The 25312-nt window shown below is 31.5% G+C and overlaps 1 protein-coding gene across 1 annotated transcript in view; it reads left to right on the top strand.

Moving 5' to 3' along the window:
- Window positions 1–3020: 3020 nt before the first annotated feature.
- The window catches only part of LOC129000488 (protein PFC0760c-like), a 48431-nt gene continuing 26139 nt past the window's right edge, over window positions 3021–25312 (top strand). The window contains exons 1-2 of the mRNA XM_054427450.1: window positions 3021–3117; window positions 15625–15992. Coding sequence (XP_054283425.1) covers window positions 15632–15992 — 361 coding nt within the window. The 5' untranslated portion in view covers window positions 3021–3117; window positions 15625–15631. The remainder of the gene's footprint in view (window positions 3118–15624; window positions 15993–25312) is intronic.

Here is a 25312-nt window from a genome sequence, read left to right as displayed (position 1 = left end):
AAGGTGTATTAATAGAAATACTTTCGGTAGTCTATACAATTACTACCCCATTTGTAGTAAAGTATTTCAATTTTCATATAACTTTTGTTTTAAATACCATGGTTGATTAAAAAAGTCTTGGTACTTTGGTATTATACCAATCACACCGATAAATCGATTTCCAAATAAGATTAATTAGCTTAAATAAGAAAATATTCCTAACCTAACCTAACCTAACCTAGCCTAGCCTTACCTAACCTAACCTAAAACTTAGTCCACCCTTAGGTTAGGATTATTAGGTGAGGTCATAATACCAAAGTAATTAATAGTCTTAAAACCACGGATATTTTTCTGAAATACCGTTTGAAAGAACACTACTTTAATGTACAGTATTTATTTCTCAATGGTTACACCCTTTTACAATAATATACATGGATATTACAGGCATGATTAATATCTAATGCTTCACTAAAGTGCTAATGTAACAATAACTATAGCAATAAATAATATGACAGTAAATAAAACAATAAATTTAATTTAATTGAATTATGGTTACCACTATTTTACAATAATTCTGTAAATAAGACGTTTTAGATTAATTGTTATAATTATTCAATCACCAACGTTCTTTACAAAGCATACAAGCAAATCGTAATTTTAAAATGTATTGCTGTGGACAAGGTATACAATTTAGGTGATGGAGTCAAAATGAAAATGTAAGAAAATTATCTTTAGCAACCAAACCCAATGTCCAATTTGAATGAAACAAAGAATCAGTTGAGGAAAATAAATAAATATGTTTAAGCCCTTATACAGGGTGGGGCAATGAGAACACCACAATTTGTTTTAGCTGTCACATGTTAATTGTTGCAACAACGAATGATCAGCTGTGCTTAAAACATCAATTAAATTATGCCATTTTAGTAAATATTATGCCCGAGGCTATGAACACTGAGATTTTGTTGTGCAAACCTATTTTAAAAATAGTGGTTCTTGTGCAAAAACCCACAGATTGTTTGGACTACATTCCATCCTTGGTCAACATGGCACTGTTCCAGATTGGAAAACAATAGTGAACTGGGTAAAATTATTTAGGATAAACGCTTAAACACTAAAAATAATCGGTGGGTGCCGCAAAACTCTTTGTACACCAGCAAATGTTGAAAGAGTGTGAGTCGCAGTAATTCAAAGTCCAAAGAGATTTGCCAGGAAGCTGTTGTTGTTGAAAGCTTTACGTTGTGGACAATTCTTAGCTTCGGTTCAAGCAAACTGTGGGGTGACTTTGAAAAACCTCGAACTTCAAGTAGCTTATTAGAAACCCCCCCCCTTCCAAAAAAAAGGAGCCAACGTAAAGCTTTCAACAACAACAGCTTCCTGGCAAATCTCTTTGGACATTGAGTTACTGCGACTCGCACTCTTTCAACATTTGCTGGTGTACAAAGAGTTTTGCGGCACCCACCGATTATTTTTAGTGTTTATGCGTTTATCCTAAATAATTTTACCCAGTTCACCATTGTTTTCCAATCTGGAACAGTGCCATGTTGACCAAGGATGGAATGTGGTCCAAACAATCTCTGGGTTTTTGCACAAGAACCACTATTTTTAAAATAGGTTTGCACATGAAAATCTCAGTGTTCATAGCCTCGGGCATAATATTTACTAAAATGGCATAATTTAATTGATGTTTTAAGCACAGCTGATCATTCGTTGTTGCAACAATTAACATGTGACAGCTAAAACAAATTGTGGCGTTCTCATTGCCCCACCCTGTACTTATCCAGAGATTGTTTGCGCCAATACATATTTTATAGTTCCAGAAGTGTATTTTTAACTTAATTACCTAATCTTGTGTTCATCTTATCTCATTAGAAAACTTGTTTTAACATATTACTTGTTATTTTGTTCAACCAACATAGTTACTTGGCAACCCATAAGGCCAATGTTAAATTCTAAAATTTCTTTAAAGATTTGTGTTGCGAAATCCGAATTTTCCCGAGGCAGTGGCTTTCGTCAATCACGTTTTTAAGGCTATAAGTAGTTAATTCCAAAACTTAGTCAAAATCCTCCCGCTGGGTTTTGAGAATAAAGTACAGACTGACAGACAAACAGGCTTTGCCCGTATTAGAGTATAGGAGTCTCCAAAATAATTTTTATAATAGCACATTAATAAATATTATAAACAATTGTAATGGGAAATAAGTGTGTCTTAAATATATCCTCACCAAGCTTATAATTTTACTCTTTGTAAATCATCGCCGGAAGAGGCAGTAAACGAGATACAAACAATACTAGTCATTGTAGCAATATTTAGTATATTTAAGTACAGTAACATCTTTGTCTATTTGACTTAATTTATGATGACTGAAAAAAAGGATTGTGTAGTCAGGAAATTAAAACAAACAAATACACTTTTATTTAACATAACTTTATCTCGTGATCCCGTTCCTTTAGCGAGGTTATGAAGCCTTTTTTCAGTAATCATCGGAGGAAATTTATTATAAATTATTCCATTCCACAACTATTATAAGAAAAAATAAAAATATTTATTGCCATTGATTAAATTACTAGAAATAGACATTGTCATGTTACATTAAAATAAACATGATACAGATATGTTAATGTTTAACATAGAGTCGAGGGTTCTAAATCTATAGTATGCAAATTTTACTTGAACTAGTAATTTTATTAATTTCTATTTTGAGGTCCGTGAATTCTTTAATTGCTTAAAACGGATTTACTACAAGCCGATTTTGAGTTTTAGATTTTAACATATTTAATCGGAAAACTACTTAACCTTACAAAATATATTTATTTTACACAATACTTTAAAAAATAAACATTACATAAAAATATATATTATTCTTATTTAATTCCATGACGATTCAACTAAATTAAAAAGCGAAAATCCCCTATGGGTATTGAAGTCTAAAATCTAACCTATAATCAAAGGATGCGCGCGGACTGTTGCGCAGCTGTTCTGCGCAGGTCACCACGGCCTGCTATATTAGCCCAGATCCGTACGTCGCCGCCCAGTGCCTACTTGATACTCTGCGTTGACAGTGCCTCCTCGATCACGTGTCTGTGGACTAAATAGTTTTGTGTTATTCTTCCTCTTTTAGTTTACTGCCCGCTCGGAAGGTGAGTAAAAAATTAAATTTTTTTTATTAGTTTAATGTTTTAAATGATGGACTGGATAAAGAATTATATAAAACAATCTTTGTACCTTATAAACAAATTGGTTATAAAATACACAGCAATATTTTAGTTTTAAATAAAGTAATTATAATTTTATTCAAAAATAAACCAAAAATAGAAAATAAGCAAATAATGTGCTTGTCATTTGCATTTGTGTATGATTAAAGTTATTGATGCACGAGAGCAAATTTTGTAAGATTAGCTGACTAACAAACATTAATACGAAATAATGGAAACAAAAAACTATGTGTAAACTATTTCATATATAATATCTATTAATACTTAGTAAGGATTCATGATAATTTATTAATACAGTAGTATGAATTAAATCAAGTAAAACAATCATTTGATAACGTATACAACATTTAAATATTTTTTCGTACATTTTTCGTGACTCTTTAGCACTCAAACATCATAATATTAGAGATATTCGTATCAAAAACAGATACGAATTTTGTATCCCGGTGAGATAAATAAATATCATGAACGATGTACATTCGTAATTTATCTGTACAATCGTCCTTAGTTGATGTAGGCCTAGATATTTGGATTAAGTTATCACTACAATTCGCGCCTCCCACCTAATTTTTCTAATTCTCTTCGAAATATTTATAAAAAAGTAAACACTAAATATGTATATACACTATAAATATTCAAATATTGAAAACAAACATCAAAAGTTAAGATTCGTGGTGAGTGAAAACAGATATGTATACACAGAAATTTTAATCCTGAGGAATATCATAATTATGTAGATTGTATAGAGTGCATTCGTTATTACTAATAATTTACATAGTAATTATGGGACTAGTGCGTATGAACAAATTCGTTCTAATTCTGATTCTACTCTAAAAAACATAGAAAATTAATAATGTACCTCTAACAAACATACCTCTAACGGTTATTTGGGTGTTTCATAATTGCCAATTAAACCTGTAAATATGAAATTTAATTACGAATCAGCTCGATATTACTATGCGAATGTGGTTTCCGATCAAATTAATGATTTGTTGTTTTATTAGATGACAATTCCTGATGATGTGCCAATGACAATTAATTATAGAAAATATTAGATTCATGCTTGATTGTTAAAATTCAAAACTAAATAATCCTAGTGGACAACGTGATAATTCATGAAATGCTTGCAATAAGTAACGATTTTATTTAGACTTACATAACGAAAGTGGGTTATTCTTTCTGTCAGGTCAGTGGGTTTATTGTTTATTAATAGTTCTGCATTTCACTGTTCATTGATTACAGCGTAAGTTTACATTACTTGTCTGCTTTAAAATGTTAATCATCTTAATGACGTTAGGAGCGAGTGATTTGGAGTTTGAATTAAGATGTAACCTAGGGTTTAATCGTCTCAAGTGAGATATATTTATACTGCAATCAACATATTATCTCTTGGTATGATCTAAAATTTATTGATTTTTCAGAAAGACTATGAAGAGAAATTAAAAAACCAAAGAATTTATACACATGGAATTCTTATTTAACACTTCGAAAAAATAAACCCAAATGTCGTATGCTTTCCTTTGTAAACAAATTCTTAATCATCTCACAACAGGAGATGAATCTAATTAAAACCTAACTGTTCGGTTATCAACGTGGGTCATAGGTTGATGGGCGTCCCATTAATTTTCAAAACCAAAATGAGGGTCACTTACCCACATCCTGCGGGTGAAAGTCGTGTTTTGGGTCAATCCACCCGAGGATGGGCTCCAGGATATACCACTAGGTCGCCCCACCGGTTTAGCTTTGGAAAGTTGCTTTATTATTCTATGGCGGTCCCGAGCTTTATTACTCTTTGCTTTCCCCTTGATCGCTTTTGTTCTGTTTATCGGATCAAGACATCCATTTTTGAAGCGTTCCAGACTTTGTAAGTAGGCCTAAACTTGTAACACCTTCAGTTATAAAATGCAAAAAAATTGTGGAGTACTTAGTTTTGCTTTGTGTATTAACTGATTTACTGAAGCAGCACATATTTTGTTGGTTGATAAAACAGATTTTGCGATATACATGAAATGAATCGTAATATAATAATAAGATACTTGTCAATAATAAATCAAATGTTAAAATCAATTTGTCATTATATGTAATATTATATATCATTCCATTTTTTTTCCATAAGTAGACACACTTATGTATAGTCTTTAACGTACCTAGCAAGGTTGTAAAACAAAGTAGAAAGTTGCTATCTAACTTTTTAAGCTGTTTTACTTTGTTGTAATAAATTCTTACACAATATTTTAAACATGTTAAGAGTGGTTTTGCAAAAAACATTTCTCCTTACAATTTGTCAGTACAGTAGTAATTTTGTTACGAGGTTTAAAGTTTTGACTTTGCTAAAAGTATGTCTTTAAAAAAAGTTCAAACGTAAACAAGGAACCTTTGTTCTCAAAGTGATTAACAAGTTAACAAAACTCAACAAATTGCTTAACTTGTATCAGTTAAGTAGTAAGTTCTTATAAACTAAGTTTATTGAGAAAGTTTAAAATTCAGTAGTAACTTCATGAACAGTGTGATTAAATTTTAAACTCATCACTTTCTATGCAATGCTAAAAAAATCTTATGTATTTTGATCAATGATAACTAATAAACATAATAAACCCTCGTTGCATTTAAATACCATAAATTGATAAATATATTATTTACTTATACATGTTTTACCAACCAACTATAAATATTTAAAAAATATAGTAATTAGTTGTAGACTGAAATTAGGTATTGGAAATGTGGTGTAATTTAACAAGAACTAACCCAATTCGTGGGTAAGTCATATTTTACCTGGACTCATAAACTTAATAAATAAAGTCATTTTAACATAGGTATAAAAACGGCCAACTATGGTTGAATTTAACAGTAAAATCATAGAATAAATAAACAAAGTTTCCAAAAATTCGTTCATTAAATCAGGGTTTGATCGTAATAGTTGACGCTAGACTATTTCAAAATCATTCAAATGTTTCGTTAGGGCTCAAAAATTCACTTCCAAAATAATATAAAAGAATCCATTTACATCTACGACACATATAAAAAACGCAATCGCTAAATAGCTAAATGACGTCAATGTAGATTAATTGTCTGTTAAAAATTCTATAGGATTTTAACGTTGTTGTGTAAATTAAATGTAATAAAGGCTTTTACCAAGGCGTATAAAAATTTTTATAACTTTTACAAGACCATTGAGCCGCAGACTGTTTTATTCCCACCGTAAATAATTGATGACGTCAATCAAACAAAGATGTACTCAAGTGAGGCCATCGATACGACGGTGATCATTACTACATCATTATGACGACTGACAATGAAGAATGACGTCATTCGATCGATCAGCTGACATCCTTGCACTGCGGAGTGTTAAAAATGCATAGAGCTATCAATCGTTTACATAGAGTAAGCTATCGTCGCTTGAATGTCAAAGCAATAACATGCATTGTGTTGTAGGAATACTGTATAAGCATGAAAGTAGGAGCGTTGACTATTAATACAACTTCAGTATCCAATAGTCTATGGTAGGTGTGTCTAAGTGTTCAATTTTTCGTACATATTTTCACTCGCATAGTTTATTGAGATAAAGTTTCTTTAAAATATCTACACGGTAATTGGAGGATAGTTTAATTTTTTTTTAAGCCGTTTTATATTGTGCCTTAATAATTATATATTATTAAAGTTTAACTATATATTTAACTAAAATTTTCTATCGATATTTAATAGTTTAAGCATTAATTATGGAAAGTCGTAAATATAGAGTAAGTTCTGCTCTCCCATGTTACGTATACTTTTGTGTTTTCTAAAATAAATTATCATTCAGCTGTGGATTCCGAACCACTGGGTTACATTAGTGTCACATAGGTAAAAGCCATTGGCGATTTGTGGGGTTTGAACCCAAGCCCTCTAACCAGTAGACTGCATTAGTTTCAATAGACGGCAACCTTAGTTGCAATATGTTGATTATTTGATATATATTCTATGAGTAATATGTATTTGTGAATATGAAACAGTATGAACTATATCTATTTCTAAGTTTAATTAGACAGGTATATTCAGTTATATTCCCACGTCATATTTTTATAAACGCTGTATATTGATTCAACTTTTTGTTGGATCTATTGAAAACAAGCGGAACTAAATAACTCAGTTAATGGTGACCACGAAATAGGCCTAATTCCCCTTGAGAGACCAGTTCACAAGCGGTCCCGTGAGTCAGGGGACAGATTCACAGGCGGATCTTGGGTTTCCTCTGACGAGGTTCGCTGACTCAACTAGGGGAAAGGGGAAAGACCTCCATTAACAATCACTTCCTCTTTCGGGGAAAACTTCCTCCTTTAGAAAACATCCGGTTGATCACTCATTATTTGTCAGAGTAAATAAAATACTGGAAATTATTATTTCTCACTCTTGTAATGAAATAAGGAAGTTATTATTTATCGTTTAAAGAATTAAAAGGCAATAAAGAATTAAATTAACAAGTAAATGACTTCTTGATTAACATCGTACGTGTTATTAAATTAACTGAAAGTACAGCAGTACGTCAATTAACACTCTAATAATATATTTATCATATAGTAAACAGTATAAGTGTAAATATATTATTACAAGTGTTATTTGACGTATTTTTGTACTTTCAGATCAAGTAAATGGTACTACAAAACCAATGTTTTGATAGCTTGTACTATGTCTACCTGTGTTAATAGCCCAATGGTTGTTACACATTTACCGATCACCGTATGACAATAAACGTACTTGTGTGCTTATCCCATAAATGATGAAAATAATGTTTATTTAAGTTAGCTATACGAGAGTTATACACATTTAACACGTTACAACTATACTATATTTCTTTAATCATTTTGAGAACAAAAGCCCATAAGATATCTTTTACTCTGAGTTTTTTTTTTACGAAAATAAGTTTTCCATGACAAAGTTTCCTTTGTTTTACAGTTTTCACTTGCCCCAAACGAATTGTAACGATAAAATACAGCTGAAATAACAAGGGCTTTTCACGAGGTCTTATGAATTATTAAAGTAAAGCTTTATTTCAAGGTTTACGAGTCGAAGGGCGTGGATAAAGTGGAAGTTATTTTCATTTTTATGTTGAATTTATAAAAAAATTATATTTCCCATTTGCGACGCGGACGCCGCTTCAAACAACAGTTTTACATATAATCCACAGATCGATCCGCTAATCCGAGTATTGTTCCGAGTTACCCTCCAAAACGGGTCAACGGACACTCCAATCTGTTTTTATGGAGGGAAACTGAATTGTAAAAAAAATCTACAAAACCTAGACGTCATTACAACAACTTGTTTTTTAAAGTAACTAAATCAACCCTCGAGACTTAGTATATAAAATGATGTTGTTCATAACAATTAATTAATAACTTTGGTAAATCAAATTATTCTTCAATTATATCTTTGCATAATTATAGAATTATGCAGTGAAGTTGATTTTGAGCTTAAATCAACGTAACAAATTAATGCATTGTTTTGTGTAGGATTAATCTTTATTGTAGGGTGTGAGTAAGACGAACATCTACTAGTATATTTCGACTAGGACGAAAAATTTAACAAGATTAATTGGAATGTAATGACCATATTGTTTCGTAAAAAAACAGAACAAACTATTTTAATTAAGGTGGATATTATATAATGGTATCAGGTACCACCCAAATACTGAGTGAGAATAAATTTTAGTTGTTGAACCTGAACTCAGATAAAAGGTATATATACTAATAATGTTCCACACAAATTGCATTTATGATTCAGAATATTTATAAAAATATTGCCAAACCTTTTGCGGTATATTCTACCAGAGTATTTTTATTAATATCGACTTTATATTGAGAATTTTCAAACCTAATGTAAAACCAGATGTTTAAAAACCGCACTCTTGATAAATAATGTCAAAATAAAAATCTATAATATAAGAGTCCTTACTAAATGTATAATCAAAATCGTCATTCAAATTATATTATTTGAAAGTATAGAAAAATAGTTTTCAATAAAAAAATTAACCCAGCCAAACTATCCAACTAATATTGAATGCATTAATCCTATACTACAGAGATAATTTAACTTGAATGAACTCAAACAAAATAATAATAAATAATTAGCCTATAATTTTAAAATGAGTTTGCTCTAGAATAAATTTATTTTCCTACAATCATTAGTCACTAATTATGTAAACCTCGTATGGTTCAATTTGTTTGCATTAAACATATCAATCTACTTCATTACTATAAATTATTAAGTGATCTGTGTAAATTGAAATTAAATGTGATGATTACAATATTTAGTTTTCACTGTGGTATCTGATCAGTATTGACTATTGTGTAATCAAAAGCAGCAAAGTCATCTTCCTGACTATTGATATGAATTTGTCTAATTTGACTAAAATGATATCACGCAACGCCATCATGAAGAACAATCAAATACATCTGTGTTTGGATTAATCAAAATGTAACAATAAAGCCAAACGATATTAAATTTTCCCGTTTTGCATTTTTCAAGCGCGAGTAGTAATGAGTCCATAAAATCACTTCACAATCTCTAACTGAAAGAAGGTAAAAGAGGAAATGCATTAATTCAAAATGTTTACAGAACGTACGTACAGAAATCCACAACTTGTAGTTTTAAATAGAAATACGTATATTGTAGGTAATAATGTAGTTCTGACTTCTATACGGACCCCACGATGAAATACGCAATGTAAACAAAGAAGACTACTTTGCATGTTATAAAACCCGAGCGGACCGGGGTTTTCATTATATGTTTATTAAAGAAGGTTTTCATTACGGAATTTAAATCTCGGTATATTCCCTGATGTAAGGTTTTTGCTGATGTGTTTTTACTGGTTGATAATGTAATAATGCAAACCAAATTAATTGTTGTATACTAATTTTTACGCAGTAAACTGTAGGTTACGAGAAAATGTTTATAAAAATTAAATTAAACTACCAAATTTATTTACATTCGTTTTATCACATATCTATGTTGTTATAAAACAAGTTTATCATTCTTCTACTATCAAGACAAGTTAATTTATCATACATTGTTTTGACGTATGCAAGGAATATACGATTAAATTAGATCCGGTGCTGACAAAATCGGTGGTTTTCAAACGCTCCTCATGTTAGTTTGTTGATGAGATCGACCAAAACAACGGTTATTTGAGGATTGTAACTAAAATCGTGTATTAGGTTTGGCTACATAAAATTAATTCTATTAGCAATTGATGAAAAGTGATTGAGTGAACAATAATGCATATCTTACAGAAATGTAGTACAATTACGATTAAGTATTTTGTGCATATTGCTAGAAAAGATTTGTTATTAGCTTTACAACAGTTAATTCCTTTTTAAACTTTCACTATACGTCTCTTGAGACAAAAATTTCGGTTGTCCAATCTAACTTGTTTAAAGTACAACAATGGAAAAATATAAACAGCTGATTTGATCAGTAACGGTCAAAATCTTCAGGTCCACTACCATACAGCTGACTTTCTATGAAATAAAATAAACACATTGTAAACATAGACCAGAGGTTAAGTATGGATTACTAGGCCAAATTATTTCCAAGCTAAACATCTCACCCGTATGGCCTTAGTAAACAGTTATAAACAGCCATGGTATCTGATGATGGTCTTATCTGTACTAGTTCCCATACCTTCATGGTTGTTTGATATGAAGGTTAATTCTATTGTTTAATTAACCTAAAATAGTAATGCTGGTTTGAGCGTGTACTAAGGACACCCGCATTTAACACTAATTTTTTGTAAGCTTTAATGATGATCAAATAATAATATCTAAAATACAGTGTCCCTGAACTCTTTACCGACCTTTTAAAGTACAGTATCATTCCTGGACCAAAAACACACACAAATGTTACGTTAAGATATCACTCAAAAACTACATAGCTACCATTTTGTTTTCTGTGCAAAATTATATTTTATTTCATAAGTGTTATTTGTGGTGAATTGAGATTCATTGCTTCAATTAATAACACAAAGCCCTATTTTACGAAAGAATATTATTTTTGTGTCTTGTTAAGCTTCAAAAAGGTGGCCATTTAAACTTAGCTAAAATACTGTAATATCTTCTTAGGTAAACAAAACTACTTTCGTTAGGTTTTATATTTAGAAAATTCACTTACAATTTTGACGACACCACATGTTTTGAAACAATATCTGTGGTCATTCGGTAACATTACTGCTAGTTAGCTAAAAATCAGCTGTTTTATTGTTGCATGAGTGCAATTATTGGTGTTCACAGTATCTTAAAAACGAGTTTTTATACCTTATTTAAGAACCGATTTTTAAAATGAGGTATAGCTACAATTGTAAGAGAATCGTCTAAATATAAAATTGCGACAGTAGTTTTGTTTATGTAAGTATTTCTTATGGTTACCAGTTTACAAATTTCAAATGGCCGCTATTTTGAAACAAAAAATGATGCAAAATAATGTTTTCTTATAAAATAGGTCTTAGCATTATTCATCTATGCACTACATCTCAATTCAACACCAAAAAGCCATTATCATATGAAAATAATTTGGTGGGAAAACAAAATGACGGCTTTAGGGGTATTTTTTAGTTTTTGAAACTGTTAACGTGGTATTTGAGTTCTTTGGTCCAGAAATTATACCTCAAAAGGTCGGTAGAGAGTTCAGGGACACTATATACTTGATCCGAAATATCAATATCTAACCAATAAGACTTGAGTTTCACAAATGAAGAACAGAATTAGTTACGAGAGAAGAAGGTATAGTACATTTCCAATAAAAGTCTATAAACACTATTTAATAATACATTTGATATTTTATAGGTTTTACATTCGACACGATATTTGTTTTATATAATGATACACTGGCCTGATATGAAATATTATTGATAGATCATGTATTCCACGGTTGCGTGATGGCGAAACGATAAAATCATCGATTCATCGATATGCGATATGCATGCTTTGTCCGCTCTGACAATAAATAATTGAGCTTGTTGGCGTACAGTCTAGTAACTTATAGACAAATGACGTGGGGAGAAAAATACACACATTCTTGGTGCCTTGATACAGAACCTACTTGTGGAATATGTAGTGTAGAATACAATCTACAGTTTTTCATTAATTTTTTTTTTAGTTTTTTTTTTCAAGAATCGTCTATAACGAGGAACTTAATGTGTATATGTTTTATGTAAATTTCTTCACAAAGACGTAGCCTAATTTTTTTCATGACCCAGTTGCAGAAAATAAATTTTTCCATGTTTTGAACGATAGTTCATTTAACGTTTCAAATCAATTAATTTGAATTTAAAATTGTTATTAGTATTCCAAGTGAACTACTTTTGTACTATTAAAATTTAGCTCTTGGTGCGTTGCGATTATTATATTCGAAATTACCATCGATACTTTCTATTAATATCGCTAATAATCATTATGTACACACCGGACATGCTAAATGGGAGTGGAATTATTTTTAATTTCAAAATTGTAATTCGATACGAGCTCCCTTACACCAAGAGCAGTTAATGTAAATGACGCACGTAACTTTCCCTTAACTGCAAATGAATATTTAAATCAGTTTAATTTCCCACTACTTTTTACTTTCTCCACTGATATGCTGAGTAAATATTTGCTAACGTAATTGCTTCTAAATGAAAATGCGTCCGCGTAACCTTCAAAGAGCTACTGAAACGGAACATAACCTTGGTGGTACATAGGCATGGTAGTACATAGGCATGGTTTGTTACTAAACTGTCTAGCATTAAATTAGCAGTTATAATAAAATTATCATTTGTTAAATGTCCATAAAATCCAAATAAGTAATTAAAACTAAATACATAGATGCAATACGTAGAACTATATTACAGCACTATATTTTGTATATAGCAAAACTACAAATCTTCATTGATTTATAACGAACTAGTGTCCCTGTTACTCGATTTCGAGCAATTGCTAAGTATTACAGGCGTTATTTTAAAACGAACAACAGTCATAATTTCTGATGACTTTAAAAGATTCGACTTAAGGATTATGGAAACTAAAGATGTAGGCTACATAACAGATCGATATAATCAACATTTTAGGGATCAGCTGAATATCGAATTAAGATATCTTTTGTCCTGTATAGGTAAAGGGAGTTTTGTTGTTTGCTTTCTCCTTTCATATTATATTAACACTCAACCATTGGGGAGTGAACTAGTCTATTGGTAGAGCTCGGGGCTTCGAAACCCGAGGTACCGTGTTCAAATCCCGCCAATCACCAATGGATTTTATCTCCGTGATAATGCTCTAACCCTCTAGCACTAGCCTGAAGTAATGTGTTAAACAGTTCCGGGATAGAACCTAACGTCCTAGGATGTGAAGACGTGTCATTAAAATAAAAACACTTGGCCATTGCGATTACATAAAACATAACGATTTGTTCGTAATCCCCTTCTTTGTCCTGGTATTATTTTGATGAGTAAGGATCATGCTGTGTAATTTACTCTACAATAAGAAACGTTTAGACGACATTAGTGCACTCTAGCGTAGCCGGACATGTAACACATATCAAACAGGCTTTAGGTTTTACGAGAAGTTTAGATGTCCTGAAAAGTTTTACTCAGATCCAAGTTTTTATGGGTTCTTAACTATTTTGGTTGTACTCATATTATATTCCCCGACGTGACCTACTTTTATAATTATTATTCCTAGTTAACTAATTTTCTTCTTCTTCTTAGAGATGTTTAATTTTTTCAACGATAGTGATACTCGATTATAATCAACGGCTATTTTCATAGAGTAAAACTGACGTGTTTTTGTTTCTCGTTGTTCAAGTTGTTTCTTGTTCTGTTCTAGTTGTACAAGTAGATACTGTTTGAACGTCGTTATTCATATTCAATATACTCATATTCAATTCAAGAGAATGCTTTTTTGATTCTGTCTTCTTCAGTTAAATTGACACTAACAGTTATGTTTTTATACAAATATTAACCTTAATTTAATAACAATATTGTGACGATATTTGTGTGAATCGAAATCATATGGTGGCGCCATCTCAGAAGTGGCCTTGACCTAGTTTATAATAAATGAATATGTATTTACCTAACACATAACAGTTATATGGTTATATTACATTTTTGTATAACCAACTGCAGTAGTAAGTGTTTTGCAATTTCCCTAGTCTCTTCTTGTAATATTATTTAAACTTGTCTAGATTACAGCATTACGTCATATATTATACACAATTGATTTCTTTTTCGATGTTACGTTGAAAATACTTTAATTCTCTCTTATTCATTTTAATCTTGCCAATTATTGAATTTATTGTCTACATAGTTTTTGTTATCACATCGACTTAAGATATTACGCTCTATTACGAGTATTTAATGCATAAGGTTTAAATAGAACGATGTGCGCAGTTAAGTAGTCTAAAATAAATTTTCTCATCCTTTTGATGCAAATTTATATATTCTTCGAAGGTATTTTAATTTTGCTTCTTTAATTAGTTCTGAAACTGTAGAATTGTTTGAAGTACAGCCCTTATATTTTATTATGTTATTTTATTTCATACTTGTCTCAAATTTTATATTTATAGTTTCTTTCAAATATCCATATCTCTTTAAATATCTTTAAGCTATACTGCCCTTTCATTTACCAATAACAGTACCAATATCGTCGAGCTTATAATATACGTGTTCCCGTTTACCAAAACAACAGAATAATCAGGTAATCATCTTATTTTCCGTCTGATATTATCAAGGCATTTTTACATTTGCCAATAAAATTTCATCCTTCATCGGTTACAACCGTCATCCCAGTTTAGTTTAGCTTAGATTTGCTAATATTTTGCCCATGTTATATATTATATTTTGATTTAATATTACCCTACTCAAATTTGATATTCCTCTGTTTTCTACGTTTTGATCTTGATTTTTTCACGCATACTTCATTCGCCCTTCTTTCTCAGTGTTAACTGTTTTTTTAAGGCTGTCCGTGATCGTCCGATATATAAATGATTCTTGTTAAAAACAGCTGATTTAGACAGTAACCTAGCTACACGCAACATTTCACTCCAATCTATTCTTATACTTAATTCATATTTGAATTCAAACCAAAGCCTCCTCCATTACAAAGCCTTTCCAAACAATGGACAACACCGCACTCGACATAAAAATAACAGTGATGACAAACTAGAAACATTAGAATTGCACATACGCTTCATAAATGAATGCACCTGTGTCGATAGGCCTGGACTGCGACGTTGCCAAGTTTATCACGCTGCGGCATTGTATTAAAGGACGCTATGTCTCTATACCACTCTATACCAATTTGGTAATAACTCTTACTATAACTGTATATCTAATTGTTTCTTCATCCTCCACAATGCTAAGGGGTGTACACGTTCAGAATGTCTTGTCACTTCCACAACGTCCCTTGGAGTCTTCAACCCTCCGTTGTGTTCCAGCCCCATCATGATCCGGTGGCTTCTGCTCCTCGCCCTCGCCGTCGCCGTGTCCAGCACCCCCATCATCAACGCCGAGGGCGTCGTCAGTGCGGGCCGTCAGAGCACAGTGACGGGGGACCAGGCCGCCCCTGCCCAGGCAGTCGCCGCGGCACCCGCCCCCGTGGCGCCGGCCCCCGCCCCTGCCGCGCCTGACGAGGATGACGATGACGACGACGATGATGACGACGATGACGACGATGTCGACCTGGGTTTAGACGATGATGATGACGATGATGACGAGGACGACGATGATGCCGCGGCTGATGACGACGACGATGATGACGACGATGAGGACTACTTCGAGAGGTTCTTCGACGACATCCTTGGAGGTACGAATTTTATTTCAGTATAATATTAAGTACAATTTATTATTAATATTCAATAAGAAAATTGCTTAGTAGGGATATTTTGAAGGGGTTAAATTATCAATGGTTCTAAGCTTCAGTAGAAATTTCATATTAACATTGTTTAAAAGATCGTGACTTAAAAAAGTGGTTGCATCTCTTATCCATGAGACCACGATGTAGACTGTAAAGTTTACCTAATTGGTTCTATGCTAGAAACTCAGATATACTTTAAATTGAAATTTAACTGCAGCAAAAATATACTTAATCGTCTAACTTTAAATGCTGCAATAGTTATATATTTTTCACGCTACTGAAAATACGCCAGGCGATTCTCTTATGAAATATATTAGTTCGTGCCTGAGAGCTGGAACTCGGCATTTTCAGTCGAGAACCAATTTTACAAAAAATACTCTCTTATCTTTCTTAGTGTTTATCCTCATATGTCTTAAAAACTTGCTATTAACATCTAAAATAAAAATTAGCCTAGATAAAATAATCGGATAAAGTATAGCAGTAATTACATTAATAATTTAAATTTAAATTTTACAATTAATTACAGTTGTGGGATGAAAACCACATTATTTTAATATGTTAACGGTAATATAATGTGTACATTTTTCTTACGGTAGCCTACACTAAAATAACTTTGAAACCACTTGGCTGTGACCATGTAAAGTTGAGAAGTTGGCAACATTTGCTTCATATTTGGCAGCATTGTAGCAGAGTTGTTAAGTAGCAAGATTTATCAGCTGACATTTAACATTAAATCTTTAATCATTATTTTTAATTTAATATCCCAATACATATTTATTTTCATCAGCGAAAAACTCTAATGCAATCATCGCATATAGTTAAATACCTTTCAGTGCCAAAGTGTTCTATGTCTAGAAAAGTGGAGCGAAGATGATTGTCTTTAAATTATGTAATTTAGTTTTATTTACACTCTAGCGATTCATCTCAGTTTTCGTTTACACTAAACTCGAGAGTCAAAATCAACCCGGCCATTCACTGGTTTCATGACTTCATTTTTCAGAAAGCTAGTTCCAACATTTTACCAGATAGAAAATACAGACTAATCGTTAGTATTACAATATGCATCATGTATACTTTCCTATAGAAATGGCAATTCCGATTTTATTGCAATTAAGGTAATAATTTATCCTAAAATCTCGACCTAAACTGGTCACTGCCACGGCACTCATTACAACTATACTACTAAGGCACTCTTTTATCTTTAATTATAATTTACAGTCGGAGCATGACCTGATTCTAACATTATTTGAACATTATTTGAAATGTTTGAACATGAAAATACTGACATGAAATCATAGTACATAATATAAAGTCTTCATTATTAATATATATTTAAAATATTTAAATATTACCTTTTAACATGACAAATTACATCCTTTATCGCTTGATGTATTTAGAAAATACCTTACATAATCATAGACAAGATTGAGGTATTGGAATTGTTACATAATTATTTTTTTAATATGTTGAATCACTGACGTATCTGTTTAGTGTTTAATTTTTTGATGAAATAAAAAAAATACATTGTAAAATTTACAGATAAACTTGATCTATTAAGTACAACTTCTCAGTTATGACGAAATATTTAACAACATAAAGTACCATGTACTACAATGTATTAGTGAGCCTACATATATTTACATGTGTACCTAGATAAACTTCTTGTTTAAAAAGATAATCAACCAAACTTTGTACAATTGTATTTAATTATTATTATTATTATTTATTTTATCTATTATTGTAAAGTTTTATTTATTTTAAATAATTTTTCACAAAATACGCTTTACACGAGGTTAACACAAAGAAACACCAACCGAACATATCCAGTACTATAATACATTTCCCGGTCCAATACGAGTGCCCCAGGATCAGTATCCATTACACCCCAATACTCAATACCCCAGATTGCTCGGCCATTTACATACAGCAATAGCAATAGCGATCTGCTGAACATGCTTTCAATAATCCGCCCATTTAAATGCCCCCATTAACAGAATGCGCTAGAGTCGATGTTAACATTTCTGTTTTGTGCCACTGAACGTAAATAGCCATTTAACTAATGTGAATTTTTGTTTGCTAATGGATAGAGTTAATGAAAATTCGATTAATTTATTGTGGAATTTTGTCTGATATGTTCTTAATAGAAAACTCACGGTTGTTGTTTACTTAACAAGATAACTGTAGTATTAATTATTTAATTTATGTAAGGATAACTAATTAATCTTTACAATGCTGTTTAAAGATAAATTAAAAGATGAAATTAATTATAATATTAACTACGGCTTTACAATCAATATGGATTATTTTACTTTATTACAACTGACGTTTTAAGACAAATGACCATTCAGTTTAAAAACAATTGAATATAATTTACATTTCTTTTAGTTTTAATAAGTATGACATGAACAGTTAGTTTACTATCTTAGGGGCTTATAAATTTGTATTCGTTTCCAAACTTGTTGTACAAATAAGGAAATAGATGAATATATTTTTATTATGTGGCTAGGCCTAAAAATTCAGTTTTGTTTTACCGTTGACAAATATAATTATTTAATTCTATTTGTCCATGGTTTTACATAACTCATCATAGCTATAAACTGCGTGAAATTGGTCCATGGTTGAGTATTATTTTTAAATTATAAAGTAAACAAATTAACTACTATGACTTCATAATGTCTTATATTTCAATAATTTATATCGGTAATAATCATAATTGTGCATTATTAAGCTGGTATAGTTCAAAAACCTTTAACTATCTTCACAAAATCTTTCTATTCCGTGCCTTGATCCGAATGCCTAATTATTTTTTTCACCCAATACAAAAAAAACCTTAAAGCTTATGTTTTTCAGAAACGTACCAAGTTTTTTACATAACATTCAAACTGTAGAAATCGTTGAGTTTTACCTTAAGAAGTGAATAATGTCCCCCATTGTTGACAAAACGGGGTTTAAAAACCTCCCAAGACCAGTGACTTTTTGTTTACCATAGAGGTTTGCTTAAAAGCCTTTGCAACTGTCAACACGTAGGACCAGCTTAGCTGCAAAACAATGCAAAGCCGTGTTCGTGTTTGTGTTTGTGTCTGTGTTTTGTGTGTTTGTGTGTTGTGTTTGCACACAATAGACATGTGTACACTGGCATTAGTGAGATAGTGTGCGATGCATACTTCATTACCTATAGCGGGGTCAATAGTTCAATTCCACCTCGCGTGAATCGTTCCAAGCGGTCACCAATTTATTTGATTGTCAGTTTCATTTCTGTTCGACAAATTAAAACGGAAATGTTTACGTTTGCATGTTTGATTTAACTTTTGATGTTAACATTTTTTATTTTATTAGGGTCATCATTCTCAATTGAAATAATTAAGCGTCGTGTTGAAAACATCTACCTCAGGATTTAAAATTACGAAATTACTAATATTTATAAATATTACACCATTATGCAATAAACTTGAATCATGGATCTAGACGTTTAGATAATTTCCAACAGTATGTCATAATAAAAATAATTGCGAACTATGTTGAAATTATGTTACACAAGTATATATTTTATAGAGTAAAATACACGCTGTTCCGTTTTTTATCGCTTTGCACTACACAATATAATAAAACACAATACATAGGTACAACCGTGGATTAAACGAGACCTGCCTAATCTTTAATCTATGGTACAAATTACTATTTCTATGAACTTAATGAATCATCTTCAAAAATATTTTTACTATTTGAAACACATTTTAGACCTAAAATTTGTTAGTTAACAGAAAGTCATAAATAAATCAGCACTGTAATTAATGTAAATTCAATTTTACTTCCCCTCATAACAGTTCAAATATTAACATAAGTTGCATTACGATTTTTTGGTAAAGTCTTATTATTTAGTTCTTACCCTTTTTATGTAAATGTAATAAAACTAAATCTGAAAGTTGGATCTTTACTCAACAAGTAAATCAACTATGTTGAATGTTTTTTCTATATCTATAATATTTCATTAATTTGCATGAAATGTTAAATCTTATTTGCTTCTCCTCATGATGATGGTATTATAGACGTTGGTTTTACAAGTTTGTGTGTATAATTTGTGCTTCTCTTTTTCTATCGCTTGTGGTTTGCTTTGACAAATATAATTAAATAATCATCATTCGAAATTTTAGTTTATTCATACACCCTAAATTGTAATTTATAAATTTACATTTTTATTAATAAACACGTTTACATAATGTTCCTTACTGACTGCGATTCACATGTTTCCATCTTACCTTTAATACTTTTGTATAGCCATTTTACTTGTAACGTATTACCCTTGACTATCAATACAACCAGACATTCCATCCCCATGTTAAATTTGTAGCCAGTTTTTTTTTTTATCAAAATCGTTGTAGTTGATGTGAGCCACCTACAGATTGCGCTGATCTAAGTCAATGGTATTACATTCATTCTTTTCCTTCATTTGTCATTATTAAACTTTCACTTTAATTTTTTCGATCTTTTGTCCTTTTATGTATATTCCTAGTAAATTGATTTGTTCGCTATATTTACTTTTACAGTATCAGAGTGTACCATTGATCTCGAAAGTTCCCATATAACATTCATGGTGGTAGTTAAACATGGGGTCAAGAGGCACTTTCATTTTAGGCACCCATTTTTAGGCAATTCCACGTGCATTTATGTACATAATTATTTAGCCATGACGTATTTTGTGGTCTATACTCTATGACTGTGACTATACATCTCACACTGATGTGTCTGTTTTAGCTTGAGCGGACTGTACAGTGACGTCATCAACGTGTATAATACCAAAGACCCGACCACGACCCGACCTGCCCACACTGCCCAAACACCACTGTTCCATCAACAATAATATTTTCAAATCAAACGAAACAGACTGTTAATTTATTTATTTATTTATTTGTAAATTATTTGTAATACTTTTGTACTTTAATAAAAAAAATACAAAGCACGTGTTTGAAAATATTATTGAATCCTTGACGGGTTTTCCGAAATTCTATTGGGATTTCCATTCACGATTTGTACTTGATTGGATCAAATAAAGAATCCTACAGTAAAGATTTGTAATTTTAAAATTCTCCAAACTCATATTCTGTATACCCTTTTCTTTAAAAGATTAACTGATTTGATATTTAATTTCACTAAGTGAAAGAATTTCGGAAACTCCCATCACCCTGACCTGCTTTACTGCTACTTGATCACTTTCATTTTCGAACACTGCTTTATACTGTTTACTGCTTTGTGAATACCACTTTTAACTTTGTTAGTTTTAAGACACTTCCTCCTGTATATAGAATGAACACACAATACTTCTTACAAAAACAATCAGGAAGTTAACGATAACATTCCAGAGTTAAAAAGTTCACATGGCTTAACACGTTTTCGTTAATTTGAGTGTAAAAAATGGTTTCGAGGGTTACCTTTGGCAGAATTCATTTGAATGCAGACAAAATATTCTTAAGCAAAAAGTAAATTAAGGAACGCGGCAGCGTTCCGCCCCGCCAAGTCCCCCAGCGGTACACAGCTGCTGCAGTGTATATATACATGACGTGACAAAGTGGCTTTTTTACTCGTCTATAGCTCTGAAGAAACAAAAGCTATTAAAATAATTGTTCATCCACTGGATAGGGGCAATCATTCTTGGCAAAATAAAAAAAAGAATTTAAAAAAAGGTTGTGTTTGAGCCAAGAAAAACTAGTTTGAAAATTCACAAATTTTCCGTGTTCTCCTTCTTCTCCTTAAATGTTGACGGACCTACAGCACAAACCACTGGCTCAATTTTAATGTTTTTTATGTTGTTTGAAAGCCCTTAGCGTGTAGATGTGCCTTTTGAGGGTCACAAGTCGGTGCGTTGACCCATAAACCCTTGGCAAGCCCTCAAAGTACGATTTTGGCCCATTTAAATAACATGGGATTAAAATCAAAACAAAAGAAGGATCAGCTGCGATTAAATCTCAATTAATTTAAAATGTTAGAGAAATTCATAGGATCAGCTGAAAAATTATTTTAAAACTTTTATAAAGTATTTTTTTCAGGTATACCGAATGATTTGAGCTACTTACTATATAAAATTACTTAGAGCAGTGATATTCCCCGATACTTTCCATTGGAAAATGCAGTGTACCGATGGTACACTGGTACAGCAGCTCGTCATTTTTAACAGTTTAATACTACTTATCAAAACATATGAAACCTAGGAACTTGAAGTACTAGTACTAAGGTTAGTTTTAACATTGTTTCTTCATAATATTGCCAAAATTTATTTAACTAAATAAGGTTAGTTTTATGTTTTGATACACTAAAACAAATAAAACAATCGGGAAAATCCGTCTACGTATGTTAAACAAGCAAAAAAGTGAATGTAAAAAGTGATATGTAAATTTAGGATAAAAATGAGTTTTTCAATATTTGTTTTGCCTTATGCTATTTCTAACAAACCTAATCTGTTTGATTACATTTTTACTTCTCTAATAAGGGCTCAATTTACACTAGTCTTTAGATATACGGGTTTAATTATCGGAACACTTATGTAACACCAATGCATTTTATGTGTAGTTGTGCCCTGGTCTATATATAAGAGAAAAGAGGATTTTTCTTTTAACTGTTAATTTTCTACAAAAATAAATACAATCTAACAAAAAACCACTAAGTGGTAACACTTCCCCCGCCAAGTCAGCAACCCAAAAAAGACAATAAATCACCACTTTTCCGCCAAGTAAAACAATGTAATGTATGTAAGTTTGGCCACTTGGCGGCAGACTTTTGCTTGATCACTTTAAAAAATACCATAAAATTAGTTTCATTGAGCAAGTATCTCTCCCAATAGTACATTGCTAGATGAGAGCTTATTTTACAAAATTTGACCTTATTTGTGTCACATTTCATAAAATCATAATAGTGATGGTTTTATATTTACTGATTACCTCGAAATTATTATACTTAGTTGGACTAATTAATTAGAGAAGTTGATTTGTGAAATTATCCACCAACGTAACTTTAATGAAAAAAAAAAAAACAAGCAAAAGTCTGCCGCCAAGTTGCCAAACTTACATACATTACATTGTTTTACTTGGCGGAAAAGTGGTGATTTATTGTCTTTTTTGGGTTGCTGACTTGGCGGGGGAAGTGTTACCACTTAGTGGTTTTTTGTTAGATTCACTATTTGTTCGCAACGTAGATGTATTTGTTAAATTATTGGGAAAGGTTGTGATTAATAAATAAACCGTTTTGCCTCAACATAAAAAGGAAGTTCCAAAGAGATTTTATAACCCCAATTAAAATATATTTTGTGATTTTGATGCCAAGGATTAGAAACATTAGAAGTAAATTAAAAGGAAAATAATTAAATACATTAATACTTAATACGAGGTTATATTTACATATAAATGCCCCAAAATTCATTACCGACACGTCGTATTAGACTAGATACCAACTAAAAGGAAATTAATTAAATTGGTAAATACTTTGACGTTATATTTACATTTAAATACCCCAGAATTAATTACATACACGAACACTTCTGCTTTAATGCACTAAGGCAATTAACCAGATCTTATCAGCCATGTCGTGTACAGAGGGAAGGGGAGAGTTTAGGATGTATGTTTGGTTTCCTCCCTTACTGGCGAGTGTCGCCTAAAGATTAATTAAGGCAAAGAGACGCGGGTTTGTAATATAATTTACCTTTTGTAAAACATTTACCTAATTTTTAACATAGCTTAAGCCAGGAGTACCATGATTAATCCAGAATGTATGACACCTATTTTTAATAAAGGTTTGCACAAACATTAACTACGCTATATAATTCTAAATCCAGATTGGTACGTTGACACAATGTATGCAAGATTCAATGTCGTTAAAAGTACGAATAATGAAACAGTTTCCATTATTGAATTGAAAGTGAACACTAACAATTTTGTTCGAATTCTGAGTTAAGGGCCCAGAATGTAGTGTAGAAACAAAGGTGTCTAGTAGAAGAGGTTAAGTATAGGATAGGCTAAACATATTTTGAGACTAACTGTGTAGTTACATACCTAGACAAGTACTTTAATTGCTAGAAAGATCAAAAGCATCTTTCTAGACATTCGCATTGAAAGGCCGAATAATTAGTTAATAATTTATTCAAAATAAATCTGAGTGGTGGATGGATTAGACGAATTCGAGCAACACTGATAATAGGTTACTATATTTTAAATATTTATAAAATTGTAATATTTGTCAAAGTAAATATTTGTCTTAAGTACTAGCATAGATAAAACATACTCCTTGTGTTGGTTAGTCTATGGTACTAGCATAGACCAACCAACACAGTAGACTTCTCATCCCATTGTACATTTTGAACTAGTTTTTCGTGTCTAGTTCATGTTTGTGACACTGATCGCTAATGTCGACGAAATTAATTATTTTAGGGTTAATTATTTATGCTTTACTGTTTGGTTATGTAACTAGGGTACGAGTTATTGTTTATGATTATATAGTTTTATTTGGTTGAACGAGGATTTTAATTACTGAAATAACAAACAAATTGTAAACAAAACAAAACCTCTACACAACACTGAACGGAACTAACAAAACAATACAATCGTTTTCAGCTGATCCACAAGGATGAGAATCTACTAAGGGAGTATGTTTATCAATGGCTCTAATGTACCTCTGGTCTAACTAAACTACCTAAAAAAAAATACTTATGATACAAAAGTAATACATACTACTGTTGCAAACCTCACTTTGGAAAGCAAATCAGTACTGCATAGCTTTCCCTCCAATCACAACAAACCGACAACGGTTGAGAGGTTAGTTCTCTATCCACAACAGATGACCGTGAAGCCACTAAACAGCTGTTCTGGCCAATTTCCCACCAAAATGCATCACTTGTCAGCTGTCCGATATCTGGAAACAGACAAGTAGCACGATTCTTCCTTCTCAACTTTCCATTTGACTAAACAGTACTACAACTTCCTCGTATTTTTTTATTTATTTATGCAATTTTAAATTTTGCAATATAAAAAAAAATATTTTAATATGTTATTTAGCAATCGTGTAGTCGTACTTTATAACTATTCTGATGAGGCTCGAATGAGGTGTATTTTATATTATCCCAAGTTGATAATTATTTTATTTTAAAACCATGTTCTATTCCATATACTACTTTACCTTTTGAAAAAAAAAATATTCCTCGATTCAAAACGGTATTGCTAAATAAACCTTTTAAGGCATGACAGGTTTTTAATTGGTAACATTATTTTTGATTTTTCGTCATATCAATA

The sequence above is a fragment of the Macrosteles quadrilineatus genome, unplaced genomic scaffold (genome assembly GCF_028750875.1).
Source record: "Macrosteles quadrilineatus isolate MER2022 unplaced genomic scaffold, UCM_ALF_1.0 Scaffold_8__2_contigs__length_117827958, whole genome shotgun sequence".
NCBI lineage: Eukaryota > Metazoa > Arthropoda > Insecta > Hemiptera > Cicadellidae > Macrosteles > Macrosteles quadrilineatus.
This window is presented reverse-complemented; position numbering and strand designations above follow the sequence as displayed.